The 24379-nt window shown below is 38.3% G+C and overlaps 1 protein-coding gene across 2 annotated transcripts in view; it reads left to right on the forward strand.

Annotated features, from left to right (window-relative positions):
* Positions 1-561: 561 nt before the first annotated feature.
* TTK (TTK protein kinase) overlaps positions 562-24379 on the forward strand; it is a 40132-nt gene continuing 16314 nt past the window's right edge. The window contains exons 1-11 of one of the 2 annotated variants that reach the window (XM_069804729.1): positions 562-644; positions 3954-4127; positions 6496-6640; positions 6907-7132; positions 11627-11733; positions 16408-16551; positions 21130-21238; positions 21345-21420; positions 21513-21610; positions 22644-22743; positions 23415-23538. In XM_069804729.1, coding sequence (XP_069660830.1) covers positions 6496-6640; positions 6907-7132; positions 11627-11733; positions 16408-16551; positions 21130-21238; positions 21345-21420; positions 21513-21610; positions 22644-22743; positions 23415-23538 — 1129 coding nt within the window. In that variant the 5' untranslated portion in view covers positions 562-644; positions 3954-4127. The remainder of the gene's footprint in view (positions 645-3953; positions 4128-6495; positions 6641-6906; positions 7133-11626; positions 11734-16407; positions 16552-21129; positions 21239-21344; positions 21421-21512; positions 21611-22643; positions 22744-23414; positions 23539-24379) is intronic. The other variant, XM_069804730.1, reaches the window with a different exon arrangement.

A 24379-nucleotide genomic window follows, 5' to 3' on the forward strand; every position in this document is an offset into this window, starting at 1 on the left:
AGGCCAAAGCCTTGTCAACAGCCCAATCATTTGCCTGCAGCCTTAACAGCATCTTTGCATCAAGTTTATTCACCAATATAACACTCAAAATATGTCACGGTTAGAGCCAATCCCTGTGGTATCCTTCTGAAACGAACAGCTTGAACGCTTCTCACTGACCCTTCCTTTTCGGGGCCTGGCGATTAGCCAGTTTCTGGACCAGGATGTTGTGCGTGCGGACATCTGCGCATTTTACAGACTTCCAGCAAAAACCGGTACCGGGCTCCAGGAAGAACGGGACAGCTCAGAGAAAGAGCCGCTTTTAGCAGCCTCAGGCATACTGCAGGTGCGGGATCAGTCAGTCCAGAGCCCGCCTGAGGAGACGGCAGGCGGGGCGAGCGCCGGCCGCCATCACCAGGCGCTGGAAGGAGCCGCCCCCGTTACGGGGAGCGCGGCGGCCACGGCGCCCCTCCAATAGGCGGGCGGGCTCCGCTGTTTTTCCTTCCTCCGGCCAATCAGCGCTCGCTTCTCCCCCCGCCACGTGAGCCGCTCTGGCCAGTGAGAAGCGGGCTCTTTGGGCGTCGGTGATATTCAAACGGAGAGCGGCGGGCGCGCTCGGCCGGAGCCTTGTCCCGGCCCTGAGGCGGCAGCGGCGGGTGGCCAGGGTGAGTGCGGCCGGGCCGGGCCGGGGGGGTCGCAGCCGTCTACCGGCGAAGCTCTTGGCGGCGGTGGCCGCGGGGCTCACCTGCCGCCGGCCCCGCTTTCCGCTCGCCGCCGGCGGGAGGCCCGCGCAGCGCGGCCCGGCGCACGCCTGAGGGAAACGGCGGCGGGCGGGCGGGCCCTGCGGGGCGGTGGGCTGCGGCGGGGCGCCCGGCGGAGAACGGGGCCTGCGGCCACGCTGGGCTGCCGCCCCGGCGGGTGAGGGGAGCCGGTGTGGAGACCTGGTGTGCCTGTCGGCTCGTCTCCCTCGCCACCGTTTCTCACGGCCTTCCCCCTCCCGGGATTCCTTCTGTTCTTTACCTGGGTGATAGAGCCGGTTGCAGGCTCGGCAGCCGGCGGGAGGGTACGGTTGGGTGAGGATCGCAATCCCTTGTGCGAGTTATCCTCGGTGAGGCCGAGGAGTAGTGCTTTCTAGAAATAGGTGTAAAGGAGAACTGTGCTTGGTATTAATTTACGCAAATGGTTTTGGAAAAAAGGAAGGTGCGCGTGGGCAAGGAGAGGAAAAAGGAGAGAAAAATCTTGGAATGCGTACCCGCTCAGCTCTGGCTAGCACAGGTGACAAAGCAGTAGCTATTCCTGAAGTGATACCCTACATTAAAACTGCTTTCAGTTATGTCCCTTGTTACTGCTTGGCTATATCCTTAAGCCCTCAGAACTTAAAATTGCGTCTCAGTGGTTTTGTGTGATGATGCTCTGTTCCCTGCTGCCTCTTGGTAGCTCTTACCCTGCCGTATGGCCTCCCGTTTGTTTGTGCTACAGTAGCTCGCCTTCTTTTCTGCTGTAGAGCCTCTTTGTGATTAGCCCTATTTTGTATCTTTGAGTCTTATCTTCTTTGTAGCTAACACTAGAATTTCAGTTTTTCCTATTTCTTTTCATAGTTAATGTTGCTAACTTCTAAAAAGGATTTTTTTTGAATGTTGGGTGTTTTTGTTTCCCTTTAAGAAAATCCTGATTTAGGCTTTAGGACTTGTAAACAAAACCAAGTAAAGATTATGCACATGTGTAGTGTTTTTTTTAAAGCCTGGCTAGAGGCTTTAGAAATGCCACATTTCAATGTATTTTGGGAAATAGTGGCTGGGTAAAGGAGGTACTTCTACTAGTGGCTGCAGTAGGGAACAGAAGTGAGTTACTGAGTCTGTCTAGTTAGAAAGCAAAATAATAATCTTGTAACCTAGTCTTGTAATCATATGGGATATGAAGGGAGCTGAAGTTAGAGAGGATTTGGAGGGCTTTGCCACTCATCTGAATTCAGATTTTGGTGACTGTTTATGGAAAAATTCAGCTTGACTCTTTCTAGTAACTGTTTTTTTAACATCTGTCTGGAGTAGGCAAAAGTCCTAGGATTTCTTTCATATTCCTACCATTGCAATTTGCTCTTTAGACTTCAACCTAAAAGCTTCTACTTTTAACAAGGAGGTCTTCTGCTTTCGTGACTTCCCATGGGTTTTAAAGAAACTCAGCAGTGTGAAAACTAGTATCTGTTCTTTCAAAGCAGTAATAAAAACTAGCTTCTGCTGTAATATCTACAGAACACTGATAGCTGGATGAATGGCAGATAATACCATGAGTTTCTAAAGATGGTTGTGTGTTGTTGTTGCATGTTTCCATTATTACTTGCCTTGAACCAAGACAGCAAGGCGGGAACTTTAAACACTTACATGTCCATCTAATAGATCCTAATGTTCAGGAAGGGTCTTTGGTAGTACTGTAGTAGTGTGTTTAAGCAGTGTTGATATAACTGCACTTGGAGATAGTTCCACTTTCTGTAACTGACAGCATTTTCTGCACCACATGCAAGCAAGTATGCATCTTTGCTTAAATGGTGAGCACTATTAAATAGTGAACTGAATATGTGAACAGAATAATGCAAGTACTGTAGAAGGCAGCGGCTACAGTTAGTTTTCCCCTCTTGCTTGTGTGTGATCTTTCTGCATAGGAAGGATAGCTTAAATAATGAGGGGGGAGGGGAGGAAAAACTGTCAGAAAACATATGCATGGGTAAAGTTTCTGGTTTAGAGGGATACATGGCTTTTTACCTCTTCTACACTGAGTAGAGTTCTGCAACATGTGGTCCCTTGACCTTAGTAGATGCTTTAATCAGGCCATAGGATCAGTGCTAAACAAGTGTTTAAGATAACAGTGTAGCCACAATGGTGTAGGGGTATAAGAAAAATACAGGTAATAGGATAACATTAATTTCTTTTACTAGGCCGATCAATTCACTTGGAGGAAAAAAGCTGGGCAAGCTCTTGGGCACTTAATTTTTGCTGCCCTCTACACCTCCTTGGATAGACAGATGCAAAATATCAGTCGATTCCAGGGGTAGGAATAGTGTGCCTTTTTGTTCAATAATTAAAAAGTATTTTCATAACTTTTCAAAGTTTGCATTTCAGAAAAAACTGCATCTGGCTCCATTCAGAAACTGGACAAATAGTGTAACACAGCAAATCCAGTATTTCAAGACTGGATGCTATTATTTCTTTTTATTATCAACAAATATTTTTGGGTGTATTGCACATGAAATCCTATGGCTAACCTGTATTGCCACTTCATCCATTTACAACATATACCGCTCTTTAGTTTCTGTCCCTTGGCTCCTTATTTAGTGGGTCTGTATGAGGGGTTGAAGTTATTTTAACAACTATGCTTTTTTAGAGGTAGATCTATATCTTCCTGATCTCGGCATACATGTTCTCCCTGTTTCTTGGTTCCCTGTCCCTAATCTCCTTCTCTGTATGGACTTCTAGATCTTGGATCTGCTGCCATGTAGCCGTTGCAGTTAGAAGCTCAGTTCCTATTCAGTGCATATATAACAGCAAGTTGCTATTTTAGGGTCTTTGTCTTGTCAGATTTTGAATGTACTTCACACAGAGAAACTCAAGGCAAATGTTCTCTTTAAAAGTAATCATGCAGCGGATTAAGCCAAAAAGAGACTCTGAATGCTTGTTTACGGTTGAACTTCAGCATGAGTAGAAAGATTAGTTGCAAATCATGACAATACACAGGTGAATATGCCCTTAGTGTGTGTTTATCTGTAAATGTCGTTAACAAGCTGACACATTTGGAAGTGCTTGCCCTCAGTCCAAAAGTAATCTTTGAGCTTTTTTGTTCTGTTTTTATTACTAACTAGGAATAGTTTTGCTGATTAATGAAAGCTGTATTTCTGGGATGTGATGAAGATTAGGCAAGCTTACAGGGTGTACTGATACTCACTTACTTGTCAGTGTCTTAACCATTCCATTTTTCATACACAGGAACTTCAGGATGGGGAGCTACATTTCTTGCCTTTGCTGGATTCTTGGGATTGTCTGAGATAGTCTGACCCTCATCCATGTTATCTTTTTGACAAGGCATATCCATTCTTCAGGAGAGGTTTTCTCCATATAGTACACATTGAACCTTGAACAGTTAAGCAGCACGCTGGAAGTGTAAGTTTGATGTGTATTGATGAGAGTTAAGATCAAATTTATGCAGAAAATGATTTTTTTGTCTACTACATTTGACAAGCTGTCACTGCAAAAGAATAATGAACCTTTTACATTGGTGAGGAAAATATTTATATTGTGTTTTAAAAAATAAAATCCACCTGGGAATTGTTAGCAATTACAGTTGTAATGAGAGATCACAGTATTGCTAAACATGAGGTGAATTTCTGTTGATCTTGGTGCTTCAGGTTCTGGAGAAGCTGACTTTGTCCATACTTTGAGGGAATGGGTACAGTTTAAGGACAGATCTTTAAGGTTATTCTCACCCATAAAGAGGAGATTTGGAGTATGAGTTCCTGTAGTCCCTTCTACTGTATTTATAAAAGTCAAAATTGGAACATGTACCAAAATCTTCCTTATGAAGAGACAAACCTGTTTTTCCCTATGAAGTAAATAAGTATCATCTTCAGAATGGCATGTGAACAGTCTTTGCTACAGTAATCACCTATGTAATTTTTAGCAACATGATCTCCAAATGATGGGACAGTTTACAGAGCCAGTCTCAGAACAGCCCAAGTTGATTTTTCTCTATGCTCTTTAGGGAGAAACAGATACTGAAGGAAGTTCCAAACAAGCACTGAAATTAGAATTTATTCAGTGTACTTTTCTGAAGAAAAATAAGGGGAGGCTTTTTTTGTCTCAGCTCAGTGAAACAAAAATTGTATTCCAGATTTAGTATGCTGTCTCTAGCTTTCATAGGGTTTTTCTTCTGTATAGGTCTTGCTTCCAGCTATATTTGGGGATGCTTGTTTCTACTTTTCTTAGATCACTGAAAATATTTCATTTTGTAAAGGAAGGAAGGAACCATCTTCAGAACTCAGTGCTTTTTTTGCTTTTCTGCAAAGATATTATAAAGTCACATCTTGAACATTTCACCAGACTCCGAGTTGTTAAAGTGATGCTAAGACCTTTTGATAGTGGTAATGTAGATGGTGCTTTTGGCAGACTAAATCTTGGAGTTTACACAAAGACCTGTGTTTTGAACCTACTAAAAAACTTCTATATAGACAAGAGCGGACTTATTCTTGGTGGGCCATTTCTCATACAGGAAGAACATGAAGAAAGCCTGCTTCTGCTGTATAAGCAAGCTGTGTAAACATGACATCTAGTTTATGGTCTCTGCTTGGGGAAAGCTGGGAGTCTGCTGCTCTTAAAGAAATGCAAACTTGCCATGACTAATGCTCTAAAATGCACATGGGTCAGAGCATTCCCAAGCACAAATCCAGGCTGGGTGATGAGTGGATTGAGGGCAGCCCTGAGGAGAGGACTTAAGGGGGTGTTGGTTGACAAGAAGCTCAACATGACCCAGCAATTTGCAGCCCAGAAAGCCAACTGTATCCTGGGCTGCATCAAAAGAAGTGTGACCAGCAGGTTGAGGGAGGTGATTCTCCCCCTCTGCTCTCCTGAGACCCCACCTGGAGTACTGCGTTCAGCTCTGGGGTCCTCAGCACAGGAAAGACATGGACCTGTTGGAGCGGGTCCAGAGGAGGGCCATGAAGATGATCAGGGGCTGGAGAACCTCTCCTATGAGGACAGGTTGATAGAGTTGGGGTTGTGCAGCCTGGAGAAGAGAAGGCTTTGGGGAAATGTTACTGCAGGCTTCCCTTGAACACTGCCAGGGATGGGGCATCCACAGCTTCTCTGGGCAACCTGTGCCAGTGCCTCATCACCCTCACAGTGAAGAATTTCTTCCTAATATCTAATATGATCTACATCTATCCTCTTTCAGTTTAAAACCATTACTCCTCATGCTATCACTACACTCACTGTTAAAAAAGTCCCTCCCCATCCGTCCTGTAGCCCCGCTTTAGGTACTGGCAGGCTGCTGTAAGGTCTCCCCGGAGCCTTCTCCAGGCTGAACAACCCCAACTCTCTCAGCCTCTCTTCATAGGAGAGGTGCTCCAGCCCCCAATCATCTTTGTGGTGCCCCTCTAAGACTTGCTCCAACAGGTCCATATCCTGGATTCAGGTTGTGATTTGATACATAGACTTATAGCTATTCAGGCAACATATCCCACCTCCCATTTTATTCAAACACTGGACATAATTGTAAGGGGCTACTGTGAAGCATGGACTAGTATTTGGGCAGATCAGTTAAGTACCAATTCCTTTTGCTCATCTAAGTTGGCTTCTGCTAAGAAGTTTACTTGTATAATGAGATTGACAAAGGCTTATTAGAATATTTGTTACATAATGTGGTTGAGGCTCAAGCTGCAAAATATACAGAGGCTTTTGCATGGTAATTCCAATTAAGGTGAGCTACAACAGGCTTGTTCAGTAACTTCACTGTTTTTTAACCTTGTGTCTGCAGATGGAGGAGGAGGACCTAAGTGAAAGAGGATTGCCACAAATTGCTTCAATCATGAATAGAGTTAGAGACTTGAAAAACAAATACAGAAATGAAGACAATAACACAGATGAGCTTAACTGTACTAAAATCTCGGCTGATACAACAGGTGTGTGTTTTTGTTGCTCGATTGACACTTAAGCAACAGATCTTAACCTAGACTGAAAGAACCATTAACTGAAAGGATTTAAGGTTTAGCATTTCTTCAGTATTAATGACCACAAAACATGTTTCATCTGTTTCTTTAGTTAACTATGTTGCTCTAATATTAAAAAAAAATCACTAATTATCTTAAATGAAAGGTTATAAAAAGTGTTTTCTTCTGTGCATGTTTGCTGCAGTTTTAATCAATCTCCTTTGTTATTTTTCTGTCAGATAACTCTGGAACTGTTAATCAAATAATGATGACAACAAATAATCCAGAAGATTGGCTGTGTTTTTTGCTTAAGCTAGAGAAAAAGGGTTTTCCTCAGATGGATGTTAGCCTCCTGAATAGACTCATTGGTCGTTACAGTCAGGCAGTGACTGCATTACCTGCAGAAAAGCATAGTCAAGATGAGAGCTATGCTCGCATCCTTGTGAGATTTGCTGAGTTAAAAGCGTAAGTATAAATTTTCAATATAAGAACTCATTACAAATTCTGCATTTGAATGATAAGTAGCTTGTTTTCATTAGTGGTTTCTGCAACAAATTATCATTTTGAGTGTGGATGTTTTCATATCAGCTCCTTGAAACTGAGCAGCTTTGGCTAGTCAGTTTATCTGTTGTCTCCACAGTACTTGCATTTTTTTAATATATGCTAATAAACATGATTGTTCAGAGCTATTTGATTTAGAGATGTTAACACATGTTTTTTTCTGGGTTCTATGTGTAAGGTACATGGGAAATAGCATGAGACCCTTTTTCTTCCAGCTTTATACTTGAGCTCAAAAGAAGCTGCATGGGTGAATTCTGATATAACTTTGGGTAACTATAATCTGTATAGTAAATTGTGTATGTTGTAAGTTAGGATTCATTTCCCTGTGGACTTCTGTAACTAATTTGGCTGTGAGGTAGACAATTTGCTATTATCTGTTCCATCTAGTCAAACCATAGTGGTCTATCCTTCTCTAGTCTGCTTTCTTCCTTACTAGGAGAGACTCATCCCAGCTACATTAAATTAGCTGCCTTTAGGGTAGGAAGAATGTCCCAGAGCATCATTCCATACCTTTAGACTTATGAAATTAGTTTTGTGCTCATTTATTGCTTTATTCAGTCCAGATTTGAACAGTATGGTGGTTCAGATGTTTTTCAGACATAATTTGGGACAGGGTTATAATTGGATTTTTATTGTAAGGAGTTCTTTTGTCAATTGAAATATCATTACAGCAAATATCTTGATGAAGAGCTGTGTTTTAACATTGCAGCAATCAACAATTAGAGTGGAGCAGGTGGTTTTCCAGTGAATATAGCTAGTCTTTTCCTGTTTCTTGTATGTCCTCTTATTTGGCTTTTTGGCAGGTGGGTTGATCTTGCAGTATGATATTGTTTACTTTGTCTGTACTGTCATTTGCATGGATCTTGCTGCATCAGTGTTTACTAAAAGCATGCAATGTAAGTAATCTGTTGAATCTACTCTTGAGAAACCAGCAGGAGTGAATAATGACCTGCTGTGAATCCTTAGTAGGATTGAAGAGGTAGGGTGGTTTTATGTAAATGGAGTAAAGCGTATCTTCCAGAAAGACCTCCTGTCTTTAAAGATACTGAGAGATGGTGTTCTTGTTCAAAGGTGTTATCCTCAGAACAGAATTGCGTAGCATAGGCTTCCAGCTCACACTTCCTGGAATTTTCTTTTCCAGAGTGGTGATTGGATGTTATTATCAAGTTGCATCTGTTACCTCATTAGGTATAGTAGGAGTTAAGTTCAGAAAGATTATTTCCTACCTCCCTAATCACTTCAAAACTCTTGGACCTATTTCCACTTGATCTTTAAAACACGGTTTTAAACGTGCATACTTTTAAATGGATACTAGAATTATGTTCAGTATTCTGTGTGTTGTATTGCAGAAAGCAAAACTGAAGGTACTGTCAGTAGCCTGTTAATGCTAGAATGCATGAGTTAGTGACAGTTTTAGTTGCGATGTCCCACTGAAATGTCTTTAGTTGCTTCACTGCTATAGCCTTTAGGGACCTTCTTGGGAGAGTAGTCTGTCTTGTTTCACTATTAAAATGCCATCTCTATAGCTATACTAAAATACCTTCCACTTTGGAAGCCAACCTTGCTGTAGAATCTACCTAGCTCACTGGGTAGTTCAGATCTGCCCTTTTTGTTTTCTGCTTTGTATTTCTGGCTGGCAAATACCATCACTCATGTTTCCTGACTTGCTAATGAAAAATATTTTTAAAAAAAGTTGAATGGTCCACACCCAAACCCCTTTTAAAAGTATGCACCAAAATCTGACATAGCATCAATTTCAATGGAACTCTGCTGTAAATATCTCCCTAAATTATGGTCCCCCATTTGAAAATTACTGTCAGAGATTAGCCAGTTCTTAATAATTTATTATAAGCTAATGTTTTCTTACTCAGATTCAGAGTGGCATATAATGTCACTTATTTATATGAAACTACATTTATGAAGTACATGTGTAATCACACCAGAACATGAAATTGCTTTTGACTGATTAGATCTAAAAAACAGCAACAATGTTTCTTGTCTGTAGTTTTTGGAGATTAATGTCAAGTTAATCAGTGGGTGGTTATTTGGGTCTTTTGTGTTTGGCATGTTCACTCATTGCTCATAATTTTCTTGGTGTTTGAGATTTCCCTGCTGTTTCATACTTACCTTCTCTGTTCCTGGCTGTCAGTTTGTCTAGTACTATCTGTTTTGCCTCTGCTCAGTTTTAGCTTCTGTTAAAGAAAATCCTCTCATGACCTCCTAGAGTGCTTCTGATTTTTTATTTTTAAGCTATTGCAAGTAAAGCAACGCTTTGATACATAGGATACTGTGTTTGGTGGGAGAAGAAAGGTGCTCTTCAGTAGAGTTCTGTTTGCTGTTCTCCCAAGTGTTGCACCTAACAGGAAAAGCAAGTCAGAGCATAAATGTCAGAAACAGTGACAATGGCTTGAGATTTTAGTGCCTATTGGCATCAACACTGTTTTCTTCTGATGAAAGCTGGATTATTCCATTCTTGGCACCAGATCTGTATTGTCCTGGTGTCTTCTCTAGCTGCAGTCTGACAATGCCAAAATCTTTTGACCTATTATGATACTGAGGTTGTTTGAAGAACCCTTGAATGTATGCTGAAACAGGCAAAGGTGAACAGTTAGCTGCATCTGTGAGTGATTATCTGTAACTATGCCAGGCCTGCTTTTATGTAATGCTTCTGGCTGTAGCACAGTGCCACCAAGTGTGGGGCACTTGATGCCTGTTACTAATGTTAGGTCTTGTTCTGCATATTGCTATCCAAGCTGTCACTGCTTTCTACAGGAACTTAATTTTTAACATACTTTTTTAAAGTGAATGTAATTCACGTTAGAGCTTGATTTCTGTTACTCTGACTTTGCTTGCAGATGGGTTATTCTGTGCCTGTCCTATTGCTTCGCGTGATCAGAGCTGAGTTTGTTAAACTTACTAGAGTCCAGTAACATGCCTAAACTATGATAGAGACTTTTCTCATTCTTAATTCCATAGAATTCTAATGGAAATATCTTCTCTTTAGCTTTCTGTGTTGTATTTTTCTGTACTTATTTTTTAAGCCATTGTCATAAATTTTTCTCCATACCTACTTCTGTGTACTACCTTTGCTTACCTGTTGATCCAGGGTGGAATTTTGGAAGAAATGCCTTTATTTTTTGGCTGTGGATTTTACTAGTAAAAGTGTTAAAAATTCTTAAAAAAAAAAAATAAAAAGGGGGAGGGATTCCATCGAAATGCAATGTTAATTTATTATTTCATAGTCATATAGATTCAGGCCTTTATCTTGACAAGTATTTCCTTAAGCTGTAGATCCTCTAGAATATTTAAGTGTTGGTGTACTGTGTGCAAGCATCTCTGCTGTCCTACTTGGCAATCTCTGGCTGAATGTAAAAGTAGGATTAAAATTTAGTAAAAGTAAAGAAACTTAAATGTGAAGTATCTTGTCTGGACTTTGTGGCACTATCTCTACATTTTTGAAGTATACCATGTTTGCTATTGCCACTTCCAGTTTGTCTGCAGAAAATGGACTTAAATCCACTTTGTGATGCCAAATTTAACTGATAAGACTGTTGCCTAGGAGTATGGGGAAAACGGAATGAATTCCCTACATCTTGTAAGGAGTCAATGTTCCCATAGAACCCTTGATAGAGGTAGCTATTGGATAAATGTTCTTGTTATGTCCTAGTTTTCTATAGGTATGGTATTATAGATGTACCAACAACCAACTTCCTTCAGTGACCTCCATTTCTGCTGAGGGAATCTGACAGTTTGGGTGCAGTTGCGGAAGCTCTTCAGTGTAGAAAAGCTCATAACCTCTAGCAAAAATTTTGGAGTTCAGTATTACTTTAATGGATTGGAAACTTTGTGACCATATTGCTGCAGGGTATAACTAACAGTGTATGTAATATTTCTTCAGACTGGATTAATACAATGTATTTTTCCACCCTTGGTGTTTCTAAAGCAATTTCCTCCTTGTCCTCCTGCCTTACAACCTCCTTAGTATAGGAGTGGATGCATCTAGAAGAATGGAGATTTTTCTCTGGATAGTGTTAGCATGTAGCCTGGAAGGGCTATGGTGAGTGTTCTGTACAAGTTAGTGGGCATTCTGAGGGACAATATCTACATATTTTGAGGAATAATATAAGCAGTGACAAAGAATGAGTCCTTAATCTTTCTCTTCAGGTTTGAGCATATTCTGGCTTTTGTAAAGGGTCAGCTTGATATCTTTCAATTATCAGCTTTTAAGACTCTTTGTTTATTTGTACTTCACTGATGGCTCTAAGGAAGAAGAAAAACTTCAGCTATAGATGGATTACTTTTCCAGAATTATCTAAAGCCATCACCCAGCACATGGAACTTCATTGTTGTTGCTCAGGCTCTTTACCTTGTGTAACTGTTGATATGCTGTCTTTACAGTCTTCAAGATCCAGAGGAGGCACGGGACCAATTTCATCTGGCCAGACTGAACTGCAAGAAATTTGCTTTTGTGCATGTGGCTTTTGCACAGTTTGAGCTATCACAAGGTGTGTAGAAAAAATTGTTTGGTGGTGTTCTTCTGTGGTGTTCTAGGTTTTGTTGTTTTAAACTTCTGCCCTGTTACATAATTCTTAAGGAAACTGATGGGTACTAAATCAGAAAAAGAAAAATCTGGTTTTTCTTCTTTTTTGATTGAAATTTAATGACAGCACGTGTGTTCATTTTTTAATGAAAATATGTGCACAGTTCTTAATAGGTTTTTCCTTTTTAGAAATAACTTTCAAACAAGATGAAAATTGACAGTGATTTCAGTTTGGGGTTTTTTTAAGCTTAGATCTTACTTGGAAGATATGCGTAAGGTTCTTGTTCAGTTGAAAAATGATGTTCAAATTTGGGCGGTAGTTTCCCTTTAGATACTTTCAACTTGCTTGTGGAAGAAATTCTGGCTCCTTCCAAACAGCAACTGTAGATTCTTTGTGTGGTTTTTATTAACCCAAAATATACTGCAAATGTGCAATTTGGTCCAATTACTTTTTTCTCTGCCACTCAGGTTCTTAAGTTGCTAGCAATTTGATTTCAATTGATTCTTCTGTTTCCCGTTCCATTGTTGAACATTCATATTGGGATGGTGGAGATAGTTCATATCTTCTGTTGCTTCATAAATGCCATGGACTGACTTCTTTGACAGTATCATAGATGCCATGTTCATCATGGGGAGTCAGTTGGGGAGGGGGCAGTTTGTCAGTATTCAAAATAGAATGGTAGTCTTTGCTGTATGTCACCATACAACAGTGTTTTAGGCAAGCCATTCTGATATGAGTGTGATAATGTCTCTTAAAAATTCTAGTTCCCTTCTTTAAGGTTCCCTTCTTTAACTTGTTCCTTGGTGTACTGCATCTGGCTTGGGTGGTGTTAATTTTATTAACAGTTCGTATGATGCTGTGTTTTAGGTCTGTGACTACAACAGTGTTGATAACACACCAGTGTTTTAGCTGTTGCTGAACAGTGCTTGCACAGTGTCAAGGATTTCTATTTCTTGCTTGGCCTTTCCTCTGCCCAAAGGCTGGGGGTGGGCGAGAAGTTGGTAGGGGATGCAGCTGGGACAGCTGACTTGAATTGACCAAAGGGATATTCCATGCCATATAGCTTCATGCTCAGCAATAAAAAAATAGGGGATAGTCTTCACACAGTAGCAGATGATTGGAGACTGGCTGGGTGTTGGTCTGCTGGTAGGAGGTGATGAATGATTGCCTTTGCATCACTTGTTTGTTTTTTATTTTCCCTGTTTTCCTTCACTTATTAAACTCTTTGATCTTTTTCTTTTGCTCTTTCAGTTCTGCCTCTAGACTATTCTAGACTATATATGTTATGCTATAATATATCTAGAACAATAGGTCTTCAATACTTTGGGCCAGTAGTCCACAAAGTTCTCCTGGGCTTATGTCCCTTCTTTCCTATTGTGTGCAGGGGGGGTGGTCCTGATACTTGGTAGTAGGGCTGTGCTGTCTACCCACAGGCTTGTATTTTTGGGTGTCTTTTTTAATCTTCTTTCCATGGGTGATCTGAGCAATGATCTATGTCACCCTGTTTATCTCCACCCTTTAACAGCTTGCTCTATGCAGAAAGACAAGCGCATTCATTAAAGCTGTTTTCTTCTTTGAAAGAAGAAGCCTTGGTGGATATATTTTGAGTTTTTTGTGGTTTGTTTTTCTTCATGGCTTTTGTCAGTATCATGCAAGCTGTTGTATACTGCCTAGTATGAGAAATTCTCCCCAAAAGTAACTACAATAAATAAAGGAGATTAAACTGTCTATTCTACACTCTGGATTCTGAATACATCTTACTAGTTATTCCTCTTTACATGTACTTTTGTTTATAGAGAAAACCACTACTAGTGGAAAATAGACTTTTGGTCAAGTACTTTTTTTAACTGTATTTTGGAATACAGTTTAGATGTTCAAAATGTGTCCCATGAAGCAGAGCCGTATTATTAAAATCAGTAAGTAAATACTCATTTGTCTTCTCAGGTTTTCCAGTTTTTCTTAATAAGTTTATTTGTAATGGAGCAGGAAAGGCTGTGGAAATCCCCCTCAGATACGTGCCATGTAAAATAATTGATGGAGGAAGGATACTGAATTTGACTCCTCCCCAGGATGGGGAGGAGGAGGCAAAAATCTGCATATTTGTGACTTGAAATTCCATAGTTTCTCTGTTTCAGATGAGTCAGTTATCTGACTGGTCTTGTTCTAATATAAACTTGTAGTGTTGAATTTATTAGCTACTTTTTACTACTGTTTATAATTTCAGTGAGCAACGTATGCTTATTAAAAAATAATAAAATAGTAATACTGCAATAATAAAGATATTGTCAAATAAGTATAATAAACAAAGCCTATTGTGTAATTTAAGTAAAGTGTAGAAATGTTAGTACTGTTTACCAATGACTAAATTCATCCTTCTATCACAATCACTTATGAATTTAATTACCCCGTAGCTATGGGATGTGTTCATGCAATAGTTTCTCTGACAGCAAATAGTCAACCTAAAATGAAGTCCTAATACCAAAGGTATGAGCCATTTATGATTGGCTTTGTTTTACCTCCAGTGTGCTCTCTGATTGGTATCTGTTATCCTTGAGCTGCTCTGTTTGACATTTGGTAATGTGTATGGTGCTATAGTGTCCCTGCTGGGTGTTTCAGAGAGGATTAATGCAAGTTGTATGTTACTTTAAGAAGTGCTGTTTCTTTTTCAGTGAGCGTGTCCAGCTTAGGCCAGAGGGAAAGGAGAAAGGTAGTGCTTTGTTACTCCCGCATCCCGGTGATTTCAGCAGTGCTTTGGCACACCTGACAGTTGCTTCTGGATTAATCTGTATTTCCCTTTTCATTAAGAAGGATAAGTTAATTATACATTCACTTCCCTATATTGAGCAAAATTGTGACCTAAAGCTCAATTCTGAAATTATGATTGACAAATTGATATTGATTTCCTTACAAATTGAATATTTATGACCTGAAAATGGAGTGACACAATAAAGGTACCATTCTGTTTTGGTTTTATTTAAATGCTGAATACAACTTCATTTAAATAGGTCAGATGAGGAGCTGTCTCTTCCTTATTTTTGGTGTGCCTTGGGTAGTGTACTGGAAGCCAGATTTGTGGTGAATTGCTCTGAACTCATGACCATAAATAAAACTCTACTTTTGGCTGTATAAAATCTTATGCCTAGGTGGATCATTCAGGCTTTTTGTATGTGATGAAATGGACTGGTTGAAACTCACAGATGCTTCTGGTTTTACTTTTGTGCCTTGGTTCCTCCTCCGTTAAGGGGGATGGAGCAGTTCATTTTTCACATAGGTGTTTTGGTGTCATGTTATTTCTTATTCAATGTGGCACATAATACTAGGTGGAATTAGTTTCATTTTGAGTAGCAGATCTTGTTGAAGCAATGTGTGGTTACTAAATATAGCCAAAGGTAGAATGCTGGTTAAGGTTTCTTGAAAAGAAATACTAAGCCTATCCACTTGCTAAAGATTTGGGAGAAAAATAGATTTGATTATATGATTAAGAAACAAATCATAACTAATATGCACAAAATTTAAATTAAATCATAGCCAATCTTACTTTGGCGTTTCCTTGTGTCAGTGTCCAACATCACCCATTTATTATTCTTAAAATAGGTTACTTAAGTGTAAGTTCCTAATATACATTACCCCACTCCTGCCCCAGTCTGAACTGCAGGTGATATTGACATCTAACTAGAGTTAATCAGTGGAGTTTTGAGTGCTGGAGAGTTCATGAAGCTCTGAAATATACTGTTATATAGTAAAGAAATAATTATGTACATAGGTAGCACCTGTAAGAACAAAAGTGGTTTACATTTTGCTGCTTTGGGACTGAGGAAGAAAGTCATTTGCGACTTCAGGGGCGTTAACAGCTGTAAGAAAACATCGTATCATTTTGCCCTGGTGCTCTCTAAACCAAGGAGAAGATATTGGTTGCAGTACACTTCTTTCCTTATTTGACTGTTACTGGGTTTTTTAATAGCTGTATGTGTACATGCTTATATATGTAAATTAATTGCTTTCAATATGTCTCATTAAAACACCAGCTCTTCTCCCTCCAGTTCTCTTCAGTCTCCGTTTATGGCGTTTAGTAATGTGTCAAACTAATGAAACAATATCCTTCCTTTTCATTCCTCTTTTCTTAACTGTAGTGCTGTCTGGAGTAATGATGTTTGATTTAACAACAGCTGCTTTTAACCTTGCTTTCTATTGAGTGCATTAAAGATGTTTTGTAATGCATATGCAATAAAGTTTGTATCTGGTCAGATCTAAATTAAAGTCCCTAAAGGTCGTCTTCTTGCTGGTACTACAGAAAAAACTGGATTTCAGAATTTGTGTTGTATTTTCTTACAGTTCCTATAACACTAAAAAATACTGAGAATGCAGTTTTGTGGGTTCATAAAGCATATTTTGTGACTTGGTGTTCAACTTCATGTGAAAAATTGACTTACGTGATTCACTTGTAACTAGTTGTAGGCAGTATCCTTAAAGTGAATGCCTAAGGCAGGGGGAAGTGTCTAATGAACAATGGCTTCAGAGAATAATACAAAGTGAATATAAGACAGCATGAATGTCATCATGTCTTTAAAAAAAGACCATGTTGCCCCAGTGTAATTGTTTATTTCCTTGATTTCTAACTCTATGTTCCTTACTACTTAGGAAATGTGAAGAAGTGTAAGCAGCTCCTTCAGAAAGCTGTGGAATGCTCTGCTGTTCCACTAGAAATGTTGGAAACTGCTCTACAAAACTTTCATTCACAAAAAAAGCAGTTGCTTTCAGATGAGGAGAAGGAGAACTTAGCAGGTAGTTGCAATTTCTTAAAATGTTGCTTGAGTTTATACATGTTGTAATTCTAGATTGAAAATATCTTTCTAATGTTTGTCCCTTTTAGATACGAACTCATAATCTGCTATCATCTAATAAACAGTCATATTTATATTATAAATCTTATTCCTTCAATACTTGCTTCCATCTTCAATGCAGTGACTGTAGTTTGCAGGAGCCATAGGATGGTTAATTCTGTAACTCTGCAGAGGGTGTTCCTCTGACTGTCATTAGGTGTTTGTACTTTCTAATGGAGACTTACAGCTGAAAATGTGAAATAAGAGCTACTGGTGGTAGAGAAGAATTGGAACTAAACCATGCAGGCTGAACTATACAGACAGCTTACTTGGAAGTGTATCTTGTGACAGGTTCGTGAAGTTCTGGCATTCATTTCAGTGAAGCCAAATCTAGGAAAAATAATCCATTTCAACTTAATATTTATTTTACAAATGGATGAAACCCATGTATTAGTACAAAATCGAAGTTCTTGGCTTTATCATAAAACATAACTGATACTGATTGCTGGGTATATAACTTCAATAAGGGAACAGTTACCTCATGAAGTTTTCAAGAGATAAATTTGTTTGGAGTGGACTTGAGCAAAAAATGGTTTGACTTCAATATTGAAGTGCATGTGACCGACTCTTCCAAGAGTGATATCTAACACTTCTATATTTTTGCTTTGTGTAAGGACAGAATTAGTCTGATTTCATTTCCCTAGGGATATGTCTTCAGGAACGTGGTTTGAGATTTGGCTGGCTTCTGTTGACTCAACCTTTGTGTGAAACACTAGTTGTGGTAGGGGGGAGATACCAAACATTTGGTAACACTTGCAATAATATTCAGTTATGGTATTAATTTTTTAATAAAATTTATTTTTGGTCCTATTCTGTTTACCACTGATCAGATATAGACATAGTAAGTGCCACAGCTGATGTACTGTGCTGCAGGAGAATATCCTGTGGAATATCCTTCATGGATTGTACAATTTCTATCTGATGATATTGGCTTTACGTGCTGCAAAGCTAAGGGAATACATGTCAAAAACCTGTTTGCTATTTAGGAAGCAGTGAACTTTGGAGGAAGAGTAGGCTGATGTAGTATTTCATTTATATGAACTTGTAACATTAAGTATTTGAAAAATGCAAGTATTAATCCAGCTATTTAAAGATAAAAGTTTAAAAGGCAAATAACACTGGACTTGAAATATCTCAAAACTCAGGGATATATGTGGCCTGAATTGGTGAACTTGGCTTTAAGTGAATTTGTTTGGTCCTTCTGGAACAATAGAGACTGTTTTAGTGTATAGGCATTTAAGTCTTGTCTGTTTTGTATTTGCATTTAAAGAGCTGCTTTTGAAAGCTTTTTTATTTGCAAACAGGAATGCTGTATGTGTAAATGCATTTCTTCACAGCTTCAAAAGATTGTTCAGAAAGCTTTTGACAAGTTATATGCAGTTATGGTAGTGATGCAAATATAAAAACTGTGCAGCAAGTCTAGAAGCCATTGGTTTAATTCCTTTTTCTCCTCTTTCATTCATGCACAGAAATCTAAAGTATTTGACATACCAGGTGCAATCAAATATGTTTAATTGGGAAAAAATAATACTTAAATGTAGGTCATTAAAATAATTTTAGAATCATTTACATTGGAAAAGGCCCTTAAGATCAGTCTCCAACTGTAGTCATGGATAGTATGAGGCAGATAAGTGTTCTCAGCCTGAAGGAATAACAGTATTGCAGATCACCAACTGAATGTGAGAATCCAGTGGTAAGTTTGGAGAAAAAAATCTTTCTGTGTATAAAGGGTGGAATGTGTGTGTGTGAGCTGGTGATGGTACTGCATTGGTAAACTGCTAATTCAAAACTATGAGTATTAATGTTACGTAAAGAAAAACTTAGAACTACATTATATAATGAGACACTTGTCTTTTTTTATTTAACTTCGTTCAGTCTATTGGCACAAGTAGTTTATAAAAAAATTAAGGACTAGAAAAATAGCTAATACTGCTGTGTTCATCTGTCAGAAGTCTATCTTCTGCTGGCTGAAGGTAGAAGGGATACATGGGAGTATTCAAAATAAAAATCAAATTAATTTTAATGAACTGATCCACAATTTAAAAATCTTAAGAGAAATGGTATATAGAAGTCCTTAAATTGTGATTTCTTGAGAGGCTGTGTATAGCCATGAATTATTCTGTTTATCGGTCAAGCAAATTTCCTATACTGATGGAAAACAAGGCTTCTGTGATGTAGAAGATCATATTATATAAGTTGTCTTTGATTTTTTAAAAATACAAGTTCCTTGGTGTCTGACTGTCTTTAAAAAAAATATCTTTTATTGTGGAAAAGATCTTTCTACCTGAATAATCAAATATTAATTTCAATTTTTAAAAGGGTTTGTCAGGAAAATAACTGAATTTAAGATGTTAGTGTATATCTGAAGGCTCTTAAAATAGCTTGTACTCAACAATGTTCCCTAAATGAAGAATTAAGCTACCTTTTCTATATTGTAACACATGAACACAGCGTGTTCATGGGCAGTTACTAAAGCGTTGATGTATTTGCATCAGTGTGTTCTGACTTCTGGTCATTTGTTGTTCTCTGAGAAATGACCTTCCCTTCTTCACCTCTAGGCAAAAATAGTTTGGATGATGACCATGTTGTTCTGACCTGTGTATTTGTGGTTTTGAGGTTCTAGAATGACTTTTCAAATAACTTGATTTCTGCTTCTGCTTACTGTAAAGTATGTCTGAAATAATACTTCATTTTCACAAAGCTCTATTAATAATGTGACTAGGGGTTGACTTAACATTTAATTTTAAGATGAATGTACAACTTCACGTAACTTTTGCCAGATCTTCAATAACTGAGCAAGATTCTCTGCTGGATTAAGATGGGGCTGGTGAATGAACTGTTTGCTATTGCCCACCTTGATCTTTCCTGACCTGGCAGTAGAGCATGGTTTATAAGACCACTCTCAAATTTGCTATCAGTGAAATCAACTGGTTTAATTTAACCCAACTAATTGCTTAGACTAATGCAGTTGAATTTACCTGATATGAATTGGGGATTACTCTCCTAAGTGCTGTGTTGGCAGATTCAGTGAGGTGGAGGGATAAGCAAAATGTCTTTGGTAACAAGTCACTGAGTTAGTAAATTCTTCAACCGGTTAGTAGCGTTGGCTCTAGAAGGAATTGCGTCTGTGGCCTAACTCTGTCAGGAGGCTTGGAGGTGAACTTTGAAATTTCTTTCAGCCTAGGATTTGTCAGTATGAAAAACATGTTTAGCAACTGAAATTGGGAAGCTTCTTAGGGTTTCAGTGACTAAAACTGTATTTAAAGTGCCTTTCTTTCTAAGAGCAAGAAGGAGAATCTGAAGGAGAAAAACAAGTGTTTAATTGATGATTGGTAATTCTGATGTCCTGATTCCTGTCTTCTACCCCTGACACAGTAGGTGGTTAGGGATTTAGTATGCAGCCTTCCAGATATTATACTGAAAAACCTAAAGAAGGTATGCCTGTGAAAGACTTACCTACTCATGTTGTGATTGCAAAAGCGTCCAGCCTTTTCAGTTCTAGTGGAAGTTATAAAAAGGTAGCAATTGCAGGCACCCTTTAAGTCCTGATGGATCTACAGAAACATAACTGATGTAGCACAAAAATGGTCTATCAAAATGAAACACCACATAAATGAAGTCAGAGCCCTAAAGCAAGTGCTCAACATGAGGACAACAGGGTAGGTCAAGGATATTATCAATATCTTGGGTCTCTAGTAGCAGGGTCTTTGTAGGGATTGTCGAGACAGTTGTACCTTTGAGATACTACCTCTGAAACAAGCTAGGTTTTGATGCTTAATTTAGTATTTATTGTAGTTATTTAGGTGTGGGTGTCCTTATGTGTAGTGATAAATAATTGGAATGAACGACAAAAGAATCCAAATGTAAGCAGTTTTAAATCTTTTGAGGAATCGTTGTGGAGCAAGCTTCAGAGGCATCCTTCAGATGATGCTGTTTTGGAGTGGAGGTTTATTTTGAGAATGTAGATTTGGAAAATCATCTTGTTCTGAAAGCATGGGTTTCTTCCTTGCTCCCCCAAGATACTATTCAAACCAGTGTTTTTGGTGCTCGTATTCCTTCTGCATATAGGATAAGATTAACAGTGAGGTTTTACAGTTAGAAGTTAAATTGCTTTGGATAGTCTTTGGACATCTTGAATCTCCCTTTTATGTGTTTAAACATAGTTTACAACTATAACTGTGTAGAAAACAAGTAGCTAATATATTTAACAATTGTTACAGGCCATTTTGTGCTTATCCTGGAAAGCTCCTTCTGGTTGTAAGTCTGTGTTTGTTTTTTTCTCTTTTTATCTGAATTAATGTATCTTATATAATTACATAAAATATCTGTCTACATCAGTAGAAAGTGATGTATGTCATTGATACTAGATTACTGCGAATGTATGTATTTTTAAATTTCACTTATGAAAGAACACTTTTTTCTTTTGAACCAAATACAATCTTTAGTATTATCTGAATAATTCTAACTAATTTACCTACAGTATCAAGTACACAAGAGTCTGGACTTCAGAGCCTAGCTGGAAATCACAGAAGCATAAAAAGGAATGATTCTGGTGAAAATTCTTCTACTGTTACCAGACTTTTGCTTGGGTAATGTCTTGATTTCTTATTTTATTTCTTAAAACATCATTTAAACCAAAACCTAATGCATGCTACAGTGTTGTGGTTTTTTGTTTGGTTTTTTTCTTGCCTTCAGGGAGGAGAAGTCACATGAACTTGATGCTCTAGTTAATTACCACAATCCCTTAAGACCACTAAACAAATCTAACCAGGTAACGTGTAAAATTTTGCTTCAAAATCTTTTGCTTCAAGAACTTTTCATTCTGCTTCACATACCTGATGATAACTTTCAATTTGCTCTTAGGCTTGCCCCTTTGGGAGGGTTCCTGTTAAACTGGTAACTGATGCTGGTGATGATGTGAAGATGATGGATGTACCACTTACAGCTAGTGTTATGAAGAGGTATGGTGTTTGGGTTTACTACAGCACAATGTTCCTTTTCAACAGTGTTTTTATTAGATAGTGGCAATGTCAGATGTTAAGAATGTTTTAACATTGATCTACAGATTTTTGACAAATAGTCATTATAGTTGCAGTAGGAATTGAAATAACCTATTTCATATCTTACTACTCAGATTCTTTGTATGAGAGCATGCAAAGATCAGTTTCTTGTTCTGGCTAATCAGTAGGCTCAGAAGAAATGGAGAGTAAGGCAAAAATAAATTTTGTTCAAAGTAACTTTTACATTTGTGTATTCCAGTTTCTAAAATTAGATACAAGGCAGTCTTGTAACTTCCAAAAGATTTTTTTAAATCCTCATTTTTAACATAATCTATATGATAATGATTATATTAAGAAAGTCGTTATGGTCACTTTATTGTGAATAACTGTTCAGCAGTGGAAGAATCTGCCAAGGAAAATAGTATTTTGCTACATGTTACCTGACTGTAGCATAGCTTGCAAGTAAACAGAGGAGAAAGCGTTCTGCTCCCTGCCCTGCCATATCAAGTCTGTTACACTAACTTTGTTCCCTTATTGCTGTGTGATTAAATCCATGCAGAAATGGGAACTTTGGGGAGAAATACATAACCAAAGAGTGAAAACTGCTTACTTAGCCTCTCAGAAGTTAGTTAAAGCCCAATATTCTGAATCTGTGAAAGTAGTGGGATGATGCATTTCACATAATAGTATTGTTCTGTATTTCAAAATTTACTTTGGAACACACCATTGGGGTTTAGTATCTTATCCGTAGCTTATTACTGTTTTCTATGGAAGACAACCAATTAAGTGACCTGTCATTTCATAGGATGATGGTGGCATTGTTAGAGATTTCTTGTATTGTTTCTCACTGGGCTGTCAGTGTGCCTGCTTTTCTGTATATTTGAAACTTGTAGCCAAAAGTCTTCACACAGCCGTGTTTTTCATCGGGTTCACAAAAGGCAATCGTTACATTATATGTTGGCATGTGATATAATTAACAATGTTATCTCAATAGGCAAATACCCAGTTCCAGATGTACAGCCTTTGTTGCACCTTTTCCACCATCAGAAGTGAAATCTAGTGGGGGTGACTCATACAACCTGGGAGACTTACAGGTAATCTAAATATCTTTAAAATAGATACAAGAACTCTACCTGGCTGTCCTATGGTATTAGAAAGGAAAAAAATAACACTTTCTTCAATTCAGGAAAGAAATAAGGTAGAGTTTGCCTTTATGTTAAGTAATCAATTGTGAATAGAAACATTGATTGTGGTTTTAAATTTGAAAATTGTTATGCATAATCAGGCATTAAGAGCTTTCTCTGAACAATACATCTGTCATATGATTTATGAAGAGGGGATAAACACATTTCATCTTGACTATAGGAGCTCTTTCAGCCATGAGTTTTATCATGGGAAGTACTGTATTCAATGAAGTCCACTTAATTGAGTTCATTAGGTGCTCTATGGAGCTGTAAATTATGGCTTTTGGTAAAGATTAATTTTGAGCTATGCCTTGCATTTTTATGTCCTGTGCCCCCTGAGGGAAAATTCAAGAATAGAAAGCATTTAGGTCTTTGTAATAGAAACTGTATGATTGGACATTCAGAGTACTGATGGATTTAAAAATAGTATCAGTAATACTTGTCTGTGTACCCTGCACTGTTTTCTGAAGCGTGTTTCCTTTGTGGTGCATCGGTCATTAATTATCATAAAGAAATGTCTTTTGGACACTGTACTTGGTATCTCCTTTGATTCTTTTTAAGATGCTTTTTGTTTTCTTTAGTCCTTACAAGAAAAAAATTCTTTACAGTTGCAGATGTTGGATGAGGACAGCTTAGAAACGGCTACCAATTCAACTATAACTCTCAAAACCAAAATGGATGCAAGTCTTGCGATGAAAAGAGAAGGTAACTATTAATATGTGATGTTTCAGTAGTTTGAAATAGAATAAGCATTGAAAATTAGCTCTTTATTTTTAAAAAAATGCATTGCTAAATAAAAAATTCTTCAAAAAGTGAAAAAGTTGATCTGCTTGGAATTGAGGAGCATTTAATTAAAATTTGGCTTTTGAGTGGTACCTGTGAAAGTAGTAAAAAAACCCAAGCAAGTCAACCCACCCTCCCCACATCCACCCTGCCAAAACCCACAAAAAAAATCCTCATTGCAACACTGCCCAAAAGTATGGAGTGCTGGGCTTGAAGTAAAATGCCACGGTATAGTGCTAATTCATTATGTCCTTAGCTCTTACAATACATGTGACATAAATAGGCATTGGCATAGCAACAATGCAAGGTTTCAGATTAAGACTTGCCAGCCTAAGTGTAGAAAAAATATTGCCAGAGTATCAGATAACAGTGCTAGTTTATACCAAAAAAAAAGGTGGATGTTGGCTGAGGGAAATTCAAACTAAGCATTATAATGTTCTTGACGGGGTTGTTTAGATTTTTTTGAGACAGACTCAAATTATAGTAGTTTGCTTCTCCTGTGACTTTCCTTATGCGTGCTCCTAGCTTACCCTATAGATGCTATAGCTCTAATTTCTTATGTTGAAGTTTAATCTGAGATTGTTTTGGCTGAAGTAAGGTTAAAAAGGTGAGACCATGACATTGTCTTTCACTAGAAAAAAAAGTGCAAAGCTCCCGCAATTCTCTCTGAATTCAGAACGTCCGTGTCATCTGTTGCTTTCAGCGCTCTGCTTTCTATCCTGTTTATCCATTACATGAAACTAGCTTTTTCTGCTGCTGTTTA

The sequence above is a fragment of the Haliaeetus albicilla genome, chromosome 17 (genome assembly GCF_947461875.1).
Source record: "Haliaeetus albicilla chromosome 17, bHalAlb1.1, whole genome shotgun sequence".
Lineage (NCBI taxonomy): Eukaryota > Metazoa > Chordata > Aves > Accipitriformes > Accipitridae > Haliaeetus > Haliaeetus albicilla.